The sequence below is a fragment of the Acomys minous genome (genome assembly GCF_964271855.1).
Source record: "Acomys minous genome assembly, chromosome: 4".
Lineage (NCBI taxonomy): Eukaryota > Metazoa > Chordata > Mammalia > Rodentia > Muridae > Acomys > Acomys minous.
The window spans coordinates 48,570,667-48,582,877 of record NC_140486.1 but is presented as its reverse complement, the minus strand read 5'-3'; the positions used below and the strand labels follow the sequence as shown (position 1 = coordinate 48,582,877).

The 12,211-nt window shown below is 41.8% G+C and overlaps 2 protein-coding genes across 2 annotated transcripts in view; both read left to right on the top strand.

The window, feature by feature from the left end:
- LOC311596256 (uncharacterized protein) overlaps nucleotides 1-12,211 on the top strand; it is a 200,734-nt gene that overhangs the window by 111,510 nt on the left and 77,013 nt on the right. The gene's annotated exons all lie outside the window — the stretch shown is intronic.
- Nucleotides 51-2,889, top strand: LOC311595750 (protocadherin alpha-C1-like; the record flags this gene model as incomplete). Its single annotated transcript, XM_084778734.1, has 1 exon — nucleotides 51-2,889. Exon 1 carries the CDS (start codon nucleotides 2,074-2,076, stop codon nucleotides 2,887-2,889), a length of 816 nt encoding a protein of 271 aa, XP_084634860.1. The 5' UTR covers nucleotides 51-2,073.

Here is a 12,211-nt window from a genome sequence, read left to right as displayed (position 1 = left end):
TCTCTGTAAATTCTGGTTTGTTTGGACAAGAACGCAATGCTATGGGGAGAGTTTGGGAGACATGCAATGGAGACGGCTATCAGGTGCTACCTGTCTATTCAGGACACAAATGAGATCTGTTGAAAGTGGGTGCCAATGACAGTTTGAATGAGGAGAGAGCAAAAAGAAAGACTAAAAATGTCATGTTTGCTATGATTTTCGTGAAAGAAAAATTCCATGTTGATTCTCTCTCCGTGTATCTTTTTCTTTTCTTTTCTTTTTCCCCCCTTTTCCTCACACCTTAATCTACATCACACACACTGTCCTCCTGGACACCGCTCAGAATTCCTAAACCTGACGTAATAATTGCAGGCTTGACTTCAGGTCTAAAACTAAGGAGGGCTTCCCAATTGGGTACATCTTTCCAGCTGTGTTTATTCTGCGGCGAGTAAGTGGGAAAATGGAAAAAGTAACCGTTCTCCCCTCAGGGCACAGCCTAGCTAGGCTAAACTAAGAGAGGAGGGAGCGCAAATCCTACTCCCTGGCACAGAAACAGATCGTTCTCATTTCGTTTTGGAAATTTGGGAGGAACAAATTGAGTTTTCCGGGACGTTTCACATCCGAGTAAGGTCTGTTGGTGATTTCCACACTGCGGTGCGCTTCTTGCTTTACTTTTGTCTCAGATTCTGTAAAGTTTGCTTTGATTGGTAAAGGCGAACTGGTGAGGACACATTTACCGATTTCGTTGTGCGGCGTTGCTTCCTCTTATTGCTAGTTCCAGGGTGAGGCAGAGAATCTGTCTGCGATGGTGTTGCGTGCAACACTGGCTGCACTTAGTAACTCTACTTTTGGTCTCAAGGAGAGAACGCAGAAGTTGTTCATTTAAATTAGCAAATTGAAAACAGAAAATTCCGCGCACATAACACGGTGTCGAGAGAAATGTGTGATTAATTTACACCTTCAGTCACCACATTAAAAAAAAATCATGGCTACTTTCAGGCAACTCACTGAGTGTAAAATACAATATTGTGTAAAATACAATATTGTGGGAACTTCTGTTTTTGGTCCTGTTCAGCTTTTGTCTTTCAAATTTTGATCCACAAGGGGCTTTGAACAACTGTATCAAATGAAAGATTTGAAAGATCAGCTTAGTGTTTAACATGTACTTAAATCATCCTTTTTTCAGCTGGCCCTTCAGGGAGTGAAGGGTGACTGCAGGGTGCTAGGTAGAACGTGAACCTGCCCCGCCCCCCTACCCTCCCACCTCCCCCACCCCCCACGGCTTCCGGAATAGAGATGACTGTTGTCTTTGCAGATCAGGTTGAAAGTGAAAGCTGCTTCCTTTGCTGCTTTCCAGTGTTTACAGAGAATGAATTTAGGGTCCTGGTTACACTGTGCTGCAGAACGCTAGTTGGTGCTATCTTTCCCTCCACAAACATGGTCACAGGTCCTCTTTGGGGACAGTAGACAAGCTTGCGGTTTGGGTTTTTGGTTTTGATTGGTTGTTGACATCCTACTCCCTCCAGAGAGTCTAGGGCGGCTTGAAAAGAATAGGTAGTTACTTCCAAGAAAGGAGAAGCGGCGAGTTAGCTGAAAAATCGGAGCACAGAACCTTACTCTGGCTGCCTCAGCTGTCTCCAACTAGAGGAAGTTTGAAATGAACACCTGTCCCCAGAGACTACCTTGTCGCGTTGCCCAGTATTGAGCCAGTTGTAGCCGGCCGAAAGCCCAACAGCTACAGGAGTTGGCTTAGGAAACGTCACTGGTAGGAGGCGTGTCAGTTCCGTCAGCACCTTTTGGGTCCAACCAGGAGGAAGCGGCAGAAGCTGGACCCAAGACCTCAGCCCCGGGAGAGCGCCGCCCGATGCCTCTCCACCCGGGTAGTTTACCTCTCCACCCGTAGGCGGCGCTGCGCTCCTCCGCACCCAGCACACCCAACAGCCTAGCCCCGGCGGATCACTGGGGCTCCGCGGCACTTGGAACTTGCATTGCCAGCGGGCGGAGCAGCTAGCGCTTTTCCCGGCTCCTTCTCTCTTGGAGTTCGGAGCATGGTCCCAGTTCGCCGGAGCTGGAACGTGGACGCCGAAAGGGAGCATGGTGGGCTGGGAGGTGGCGGTTCTGTGTTGGTGGGTCTCTTGTGGTGCTGCAGCGGGACAGTTGGAATACTCGGTGTTGGAGGAGACGAAACCCGGAGTAGTTGTGGGCAATATCGCCTCAGACTTGAAGCTGTCAGCAGCTGCTCTGTCCTTGCGGAACTTTCGCTTCCTTTCCAGCCATGGCGAACCCTACTTCGGAGTGGACCTGGGCAGCGGTAGCTTGGTGGTTCGAGAGCCAGCGGACCGCGAGCGGCTGTGCGGGGCTAAAGCTGCTTGCATCTTGACTTACGAGCTAATGTTTGAAGACCCTCTAGAGCTGCATAAGATACGCGTTCACCTCCTGGACACCAATGACAACTCACCCCTCTTCCCGGCTGGAAACGTGCATCTGCACATACCGGAGTTCCTGACACCTGGAGCCCGGTTCACTCTCCCAAATGCCCAAGATGCGGATGAGGGAAGCAACGGTGTGCTAAGTTACAGCCTAAGCATTAGCCAGCACTTTCGCCTGGACATGGGGTCGCGAGTCGATGGTAGCAAATACCCAGAGCTGGTGCTAGAGAAAGCGCTGGATCGAGAGCAGCGGGACACCACCTGCTGGTGCTCACTGCTCAGGATGGTGGCCTGCCTGCACGGTCTGGAAACGCTCAAGTCACCATCACTGTGGTGGACACCAACGACAATGCACCTGCATTTGAACACTCCGTATATAGTACCAAGGTTCCAGAGACTGCACCCAATGGGACTGTACTATTCCACGTTCAAGCCTCAGATCCGGATGAAGGATCCAATGGGGAAGTCTGGTACTCCTTAAGCAATAGCACACCAGCAGAGCTGAGGCACCTTTTTCACATACATCCTAAAAGTGGGAAGGTTCAGGTAGCTGCTTGGCTAGGTCCACCGGAAACGTTGTTGGAAGCATATGTTGAAGCAAGAGACGAAGGTGTTTTTAGTCTAGCTAGCACTACTAAACTTCTTGTAGAGGTGACGGATGTGAACGATCATGCCCCCCAGATAGACTTCATGACCTTCTCCAGCCCAGTACCGGAGGATGCAGCCCCTGGCACAGTAATCGCTCTCCTTAGTGTAAAGGATGAGGACCTTGGTTCCAATGGTAGGGTCACTTGCAGCATGTCCAGCAAAGGCCCCTTTCAGTTAAAGTCTTCCTATGATAGCTACTACAGATTGCTGACTGACGGGCCCCTGGATCGGGAGCAAGCAAGCGAATACCACGTCCTAATCACCGCCTCAGATGATGGCTCGCCTCCATTAAGCACCGGAAGGACGCTCACTGTGTCAATTGCTGATGTAAACGACAACACACCAAGCTTCCCTCAACCACAACAGGAACTTTTTGTGGCTGAAAATAATAGCCCTGGAGTTTCTTTAGGCCGTGTGTTTGCTCAGGACCCAGACCTGGGGTTAAACGGCCTTGTCTTTTATAAACTGTTGGATGTCATTTCTGAAGGGATGCCGGTTTCCTCCAGCTTGGTGGCAGTGGAACCAAGCAGCGGTGTTATCACTGCTCAAACCTCCTTTGACTTTGAGCAGCTCAGGGGTCTTCACTTCCAAGTGGAAGGCCGAGATGGGGGCATCCCTCCCAGAAGTGCGACAGTCACTGTGAACTTGTTTGTGGTAGATAGGAATGACAATGCACCAGATATCCTGTTTCCCTTGCCTAGAAATGGCTCTATCCCAGTGGAAAGAGTGCCCCGCTCTGCCCGAGCTGGACACCTGGTCACCAAAGTGGTAGCAGAGGACGCAGACAGTGGTTCCAATGCCTGGCTCTCCTACCACATTTCTCAGGCTTCTGACTCTAGCCTTTTCAGAATTTCAGTCAACATGGGAGAGCTGCGTACTGCACGTTTAGTTTTTCCCACTGATGCGGTTAAGCAGAGCGTGGTGGTTGTGGTTCAGGACCACGGAGAGCCACCACTTTCCTCCTCTGTTATTCTGGGTGTGCTGTTGACCAATGCTGCTCCTCAGATCCTTCCAGACTTTGAAGATATCTGGGAACCCAAAGCACAGCTTTCTGCCCGCAACTTGTACTTGGTAATAGCCCTGGTCTGCATTTCGTTTTTGTTTTTGGGATGTTTGCTTTACTTCGTGTGCATCAAGTTGAGCCAAAGCCCAGATTGTTGCTCGCAGAACTGCTGTCATACTCCAGAAAATGTGAGACGTGAAAGGACGATGGCTTTTAGTCCTTGTGTGACATCAGCCACAATAGATGTCACTACAGTCGAGAGACTTTCCCAGACATATCTCTACCAAGCTTCTCTGGGACTTGGTTCTGGTAGTAACAGCTTGCTCTTGAACGGGAAATACAGTGCTGCTGATCTGAGGAATCTGGGCCCTGGTGTAGGATTAAATTCACCAATGTCCTGTGTTCAGATCCGGAATAGGAAAGGGGATCATACAAATATCAATGCCTTGGTAAGCACATCTTATGTGGTTTGGTGATTCTGACAAGAATTTGGTCGCTAGCGATATTCTAGAACGTTTCCAAGACGAGTCATTCTTTGGTTTACATTTAATCATTTGAATACTTTTCAGTGTGTCAAGAATTCTGTCAATGTGCATTAGAAATATTGTTCTAGACTTCAAAGGATTTAGTGATTTTTTTTATAAATTACAATTTAAAGATTCATTGATTTGTGTGTGTGTGTGTTTGTGTGTGTGTGTGTGTGTGTGTGCACATGCGTGAAACATGGTGTGCCTGCGGATATCAGAGAGAGCTGGTTTTCTATCTCTATCATGTGTGTTCTTGGTACTGAACTCAAGTACCTTTATCCTCAGAGCATTTCAGCAGCTCTTATGGTTTACTTCTGAGAAAACAGGGTAAAAACATTAAAACCTATGAACATCTGTATTAGTAATGTGGGATAGAGGCCTAAAAGCAAAGATAATGAAGTGCTAAAGTGTTCCTTAGCAACAGATGTGAGAGAATGTTCAGATACCTAAAGTGAAAAAAACATGTGTGTGTGCCTCTCGACACGGACATAGTTCAAGACTTAGAATGAAACAGGGAAGGGGAGACACTCAGATCACTGGAATAGTTTATGAAAAGATGGTAATCCCTGGAGATGTGAAATAAATTGCAGTGGTTGCTCATCAAAAAGAGCTATAAAGCAAGACTAAGTATCTGAATGGAGGGAAGGGATCAAAGAGAGGTTTGTAGTAAAGATGACATTGACTTTGGTCTTGAATAGTATTTAATAAAAAGCAGCATATTCTGTACCTTATACTTTCTTAAAATATAATTGTGGCAAGTAATCTTTGAGAAATGCATGCCCGGACATAGTTAATAACTCCACAACACTTTGTAAATACATAAAATTAAAAGCATATCTGTACTGATATAAAGAAGATAACACTGGTGGGTGGGTAAATGACTTGACGACTTTTGTTTTTATTAAGCACATCTTCCAAAAGGAAAAATGAGCAATCTTTTGTCAGATACATTATATTTATTTATTTTTCAACACTCATTCAAATTAGATTCAATTTTCTTTGCTATTTTAGAAGCCACTGTATTTGAGAGTGACACACCTGATACAAGTTAATTAATTCAAATACGTTAATGGCTTTTGGAATTAAAAAAAAAAAAAGGAATGGAGTTAGGACAATGTGTTTTACACCATTGCTACTATTCACTGTTGTTCTCTGACCTCTCAAAGTAATCACGGATACAAAAAGTTATGGACACAGGAACCAGGGAATGAGACAAAACACTCCTTGATTTACTCTTCTAAGAAATAAGGGGAATGACTTGAGAATTATTTTCTCTCAAAGAATGATGGAACTGCAAATACAATAGATTTAAATTTACTATAATTTTATGTATTTACTATTTTCATATGCCATGATAAAATATAATATGTAAACAATACCTACTGAATGAGTTAATAACTGTGCAAATAATGGACTGAAATGTTAATACTTCAACTTATACTTCATATATACAACGTGCACTTTACATATGCACATGTAGTTAATAGGACTTTTTTCTTTTGTTTTCCTGCCTTGGCTGTCCTGAACTTGCTTGTAGACCAGGCTGGCCTTGCATTCACAGAGATCTGCTTACCTCTGCCTCCCTGAGCGCTGGGATTACAGGCATGCTCCACTGCCTTCCTGACCCCACCCCATGTAGTTAATAGTTTAATGGCAACTTCCAAATTTAATGATTCAATGATTATTTTTCCTACAGTTTCATACATAATGAAATGGTTGTGCAGAGGAACTTTCCGGCCCTAAAATAGCATGAAAACACTTCAGTGCTTTATCCTGGACTAAGCATGGCTCCAGTTCTTTAGCTAGCAAAGGAATCAATAGAGGTACAAGTCATTACATTATGCAATTTGCAGGAAATGCTACCTAAAAAACTAAGCTGGTGTTAAGGGAGGAATTGTAGCATTCCAATGTTAACAATTCAAGCATCTAAACACTTAATATGTAAATACCATTCATTTACTTAATTTCTTTCTGTTTTCTGTTTTGTTTCCATATTGGGATTCACCATATAACCCTGGTCTGGAATTTACTATGTAGACCAGGGTGGCATCTAAGTCATAGGGATGCCTCTGCCTCCCAGGTGCTGGAAACAAGTATGTATGCCATTGGTCCTTGATCATTGCTCTGTGTGTGTGTGTGTGTGTGTGTGTGTGTGTGTGTGTGTGTGTGTGTGTGAGAGAGAGAGAGAGAGAGAGAGAGAGAGAGAGAGAGAGAGAGAGAGAAGAGAAAGAGAGAGACACAGAGAGACCCAGAGAGACTGAGATACACACAGAGAACCTGAGAGAGACAGAGACACATACCAAGAGATAGAGAGACAGAGACAGAGAGAGACAGAGGGGGTGAGGATATTTGTGATGGGGGATAGTTTGAGGAATGGGTTTGACTAGAAAAGAGAAATGTTAGTAAGTCATAATAAAGGCCAATGGATAAGGAATTTAAAGGAAAATGAGATCTTTATGTCAAAAAAAAAATGTAGGGCGGACAGATGCCTCAGTAGGTAGGAATGCTTCCTATGAAAGCATGAGAAACAAAGTTTGAATCCCAACCATCCATGCCTGCAAACTGGGTGTGACCACTTGTGTTGGCTGGCAGAGACAGGCTGACTCTGGGCACTACAGGACTGACTTGACAAGTCCAACTGTGAGCTCCAGTTCATCGAGAAATCCTGTCCTATTTCAGTAAAGGGATGAGTGGCCGAAGACCTCCCATGTCCTCCTCCAGCTTCCACGTGTTGAGCATGGGTGCATACACCTCCAGATCCACACCCGTGCACTGGAGATACATATGTATGTATATAATACAATCTACATAATATGTAATAATTATGATACAGAACATCAAATTTTGTTAGCTTAAGAAATCCAGTCAAACATGGATTTCATCTGCATCTCTCATATTGAAACTATGTAACAGACACAAACAAAATTGACCTTCTGCGCAACAAATCGTGTGCCTCATGCTGCTGTTTTGTTTTCTGTCATAGTATAATTCCTTAAGTTGGTATCACAGAAGTTACCCCTGTTCTGGGTACTTTTCAACCTGCTATTTTCAATAGAAGCGTTGGCAATTCTTTAGATATTACTGTAGCAAAATGGATGGGGAAAACAGCATACTACTGCCCTTAAATATACCATACTAAAGTTACCGGATCAGACATCTTCACTGCTATATTAAGATGTTAGTGTTGAAGAATGAATAAGTAGAGAATACTGACAATATGACCTGTTTATAGGGTAATAGAATGTTTTGACATTCAAAATGTCTTTATTTATTGACATGCATTCATAAGTAGACTTTATCATAGGTCAATTAAATGTTTTCTTATAACTATTTTGATTTTGATAATACTAGCCACACATGAAAACATTTTATAGTGCTATAACTTAGCAAGCTTGCATGACATATGAAATATATTCAGACTTCTAGAACCTCATTTATATAATATAATAGAACTTATTTTAAAATAGGGACCCCCAGATACGTAAAAAATAAAGTTAGCGTTTTGATTGGTTATGTTTTTTTTTTTTTTTGTACTGGTCTCCTGTTGCAAAGAGAAGCTTCCTCGCTGAGGGGCGAGAGCTACACTTACTCGTGGGCATAAAGACAAATATTTAGAATGTAGTTTGGGGTTATGTTGACTTAATAAAGTGGCATTTGTAAGTTCTTCTCCAATATCTATGACTTTAACAGTCCTGGGTGGTTGGCTAGGCTTCTGGTACCAGGCATGGTCTACCTCTAGGTGAGCAAGTCTTAAGTTCAATTAGAGACCTGTTGGTTACTGCCAAGTATGTGTGTGCCAAATATCACACCCTTATAGTTATCATGTCATTCTGGTCATTGTTGTGGTTCATAGCATCATAGTTGGGTAGAATTCTTGGTTGATTTTCTCCTATGGAAGCGTACAGAGTGTGGATCCCAGTCCCAATGGATACATGTACAACACAATTCCTGTACTTAAGTCTTGAGGTCACTGTGGAAGAGATGACAGAAAGATGGTGAGAACCAGAGGAACAGGGAGTTTGCTCCTGGGAATGGCAGGAGCTAAAGTCTTACCCATATGGTTGCATAAATAAGATATGATCAAAGATGACACAAACAGACCTGCTTACACGGAAGGGGGGGATCTCATGGGGCCTCAACACTACACAAAGAATGACAGGAAACTAAGAAATTCTGAGAGTGAAAGAGTCTTCCCCAGGGAAGGGCATGCCAATTGGTCAGTCCTGAAAACGTATATATACAAGCAACATTATACAGACTAAGCAGGTTATTGTTGTATTGTTTTGTTATATGTGTATACATATACACACGTATGTATTTAATTTAAAAGAGGCCATGAATTTGAAAGAGAGCAAGGAGGAGCATATGGAGGGGGAAGGAGGGAAGAAAGGGAAGGGGGAAATGATTTAACTATATTATAATATCAAAAATCAAAAATAAATAATTTACCCAGAAAGATAGCATTATAGCTTGTGCGGACAGACAAGAAAAACAATACCTGGAATTTATGAGTGGGAAAGTATTGACAGTATGTCTTATATGTTAATGATCTATTGATTTTTTTTTTCATTGCCTTCAATTTTTCAGTTAGAGGGAAACAGTAATATTCACCTGTATGGGTTGCATTGAGGAATGACTAATTGCTGAAAGGTTTTTATTATGTTGTTCAAATGCATATCAGAAATATTAACATTTGTGAGACCATCAAGTAAATATGAGCCACAGCCCAAGCTCCTGACTACAATAGTATATGTTATATTGTATTTGTTGTTAAGAGTAATTCAAACAAAGAAACAAACAACAACAAACCCCACACAAGCTAAATTATAAAATTGATAATTTGTTTTGTTCCCAGATGTTTTTGTTGGTTTGTTTTTTTTTGCCATGTGGTTCTCTTTTTTATTGAAAAATGTTTCCTCCCACATTTCCCCCAATATCTAACCCACTTCTTTATCAACCAACTTCATGGTTTTTTCCTCTTTAAAAAAAACAAACAAAAATATCCTCAAGAAGCAAAAACAAAAAACAGCAAACAACAAACCCACATAATGAAAATCAAAACAAACCAATAAGATAAAAAATACCAAACCAAATAAAAATTAAATAAAAGTTCAGAATACGGATGATTTTGTTTTATGTTGACCAACTAACTGCTCCTCGTCATGGGACTGCACTGGAGTGTGGCTGAGACTCCATGGGAGAAAACTAATTTTTCTGTGGCCGGTAGATATCAATTGAACATGGTTGGGTGTGGGACTTTGTTTTCACCCTCCCCAGACGCAGTGCTGGCACCTTCTCTAGCTTGAACCTACTCGGGTCTTATGTATGCTGCCAGTCTTTATATGAACTTATATATGCAGCAGTCTTGTTGTGTCTCTGGCTGATACCGTCTTCCATCTCTTCTTCCACACAAATGCCTGAGCCTTGAAGGAAGATGTTTGGGGAAGAACTGAGTGCTCCAAAGTCTCTCACTCTTTGTACATTGTCCAGCTGTGGGTCTCTGAGTCAATTTCTGTCTACTGCAAGAAGATTCTTTGGTATGGGTTGAACGAGGCCATAATCTACCTCTATGACAGTATGCCACTAGGAGTCATTTTATTGCTATGCTTTTTTTTTTTGCAGAACAGTATGGTAGGTTTTCCCCTAGACCTGTGACCTATTGATCTCAGATTCTTGGCCACATTGGTAGTGGAGTTATTGGTTCCATGTCATGGAATGGGCCTTAAATCTAATTTTTAAAATGTAGCCAGTTATTTCCATAATATCTGTGGCACTATTGCACCAGTAGGGTTGCTGTTGTAAGTTGCAGTGTTTATAGGTTGGCGATATTGATGATTACCTTTCTCCTGCAGTAGCATGAAAAGTACCTTCCACTACCATGACTCTAGTCAGTAGGGATGAAGCTTCTAGTTAGACAACAGCTTGGCTTTTCCATATTGGATGATATACATAACCGATGCTCTCAGCAATATGGCCTCACCATGAGGTCATGAGGAGTAACTATTAGATCTGGCAATGCCCTGTCACATCTGGGGGTTTCCAAAGGGCTCTTTTGGCCAATGACTCAACAAAACATAACCCATTCTTGGAACGGGAGGTTTTATTGGTTAGCATGAGATATCTACTTGGGGAGTTTTTTCTTCTATTGTTTGGTGACTCCATATGAGTTCTTTTTTTAAAAAAAAAACATATCTATATATTTTAGGAATCTTCTATAATAGTGAGTTTTCATACAGTTTTTCAAATTGGCTTTAGTGCTGTTTGTCCCTCCCCATATTCCTCCTTTTACCCTCTTCTCCCATCCTCTCTCTAACCCTCCATTTCTAGTTTCCCCTGTGTCTTTTCATAATACTATATTGCATTTACTCTACCTTGGGACATCCTATCCTTAACTCTAGTTCCGTATCCCATTTTTAAAAAATGGGTTATTTGTTTTCTTGATTTTTTAAAAATTCTTTATATATCTTAGATACCTAACTTTCTGTCAGATGTATCACTAGGAAAGGTCTTTTCCCATTCTGTAGGCTGCAGTTTTGTCCCAATGGTAGTGTCCTCTGCTACATAAAAACGTTTAAGCTTTATGAAGTTCCATTTATTAATTATTGATTTTTGGTGCCTACACTATCAGGGAGGGTCCTGTTCAGGAAGTCCTTTCCTGTGTCAGTGAGTTCAGACTTACTCCTCATTTTCTCTTTTATCACAATCAGTGCATCAGGCCTTATCTTAAGGCCCTTGATCCATTTGGAATTGAGTTTTATGAAGAGTGATATGGGTCTATTTGCATTTCTTCTACATGTAATCACCTGGTTTAACCAGCATCATTTATTGAAGATACTGTCTTTTTTTTTTCTGGTGTGTATTTTCAGTTTCTTTATATAGGAAAAAATCGGGTGTTCATGGTTTGTGGACTTAGGTCTGAGTATTCAGCTTGGTTCCACTGATCAATGTGTCTGTTTTTAATGGCACTTTTATATTGCTTTTATTGCTACAGCTCTGTAGAACACTTTGAAATGGGAGATGATGATAGCTCCAACAGTTCTTTTACTATTCTGGATTGTTTATGTGTCCTGGGTCTTTTTTGTGTTTGAAGTTGAAGATTATTTATTCATTTTTTTTGTGTGTGTGAAGAATTGTGTTGGAATTTGGATGGTGATTGCACTGCCTCTGTAGATTGCCTTTGGTGGAGTGGTCATTCTCACTGTATTTGTCCTACTGACCCATGAATATGGGAACTCTTTTCAACTTCTATGATCTTCACAGTTGGTTTCTTCAGTGGCTTAAAACTTTTGCTTAGTTAGAATTATCCCAAGATATTTTTGAGGCTTCTATTAAAGGTACTGTTTCTCTGATTTATTTATGTCTGTTTGTCATTTGTGCATAGGAGGGCTATTGATTTTTGTGTGTTAAGTTTCTATCCTGCTATTTTGCTGAAAGTATTTATGAGCTGTGGGAGTTTCCTGTTGGGGGTTTAAGAGTCATTTATGCACACAATTGTATCATCCGCAAATAAAGATAGTTTGACTTCTTTCTTTTATATTTGTGTCCTCTTGATATTCTTTGATTGGCTTATTGTTCAATATTGTATTGAGTAGGTATGGATAGAGTAGACACCATTGCTTTATTCC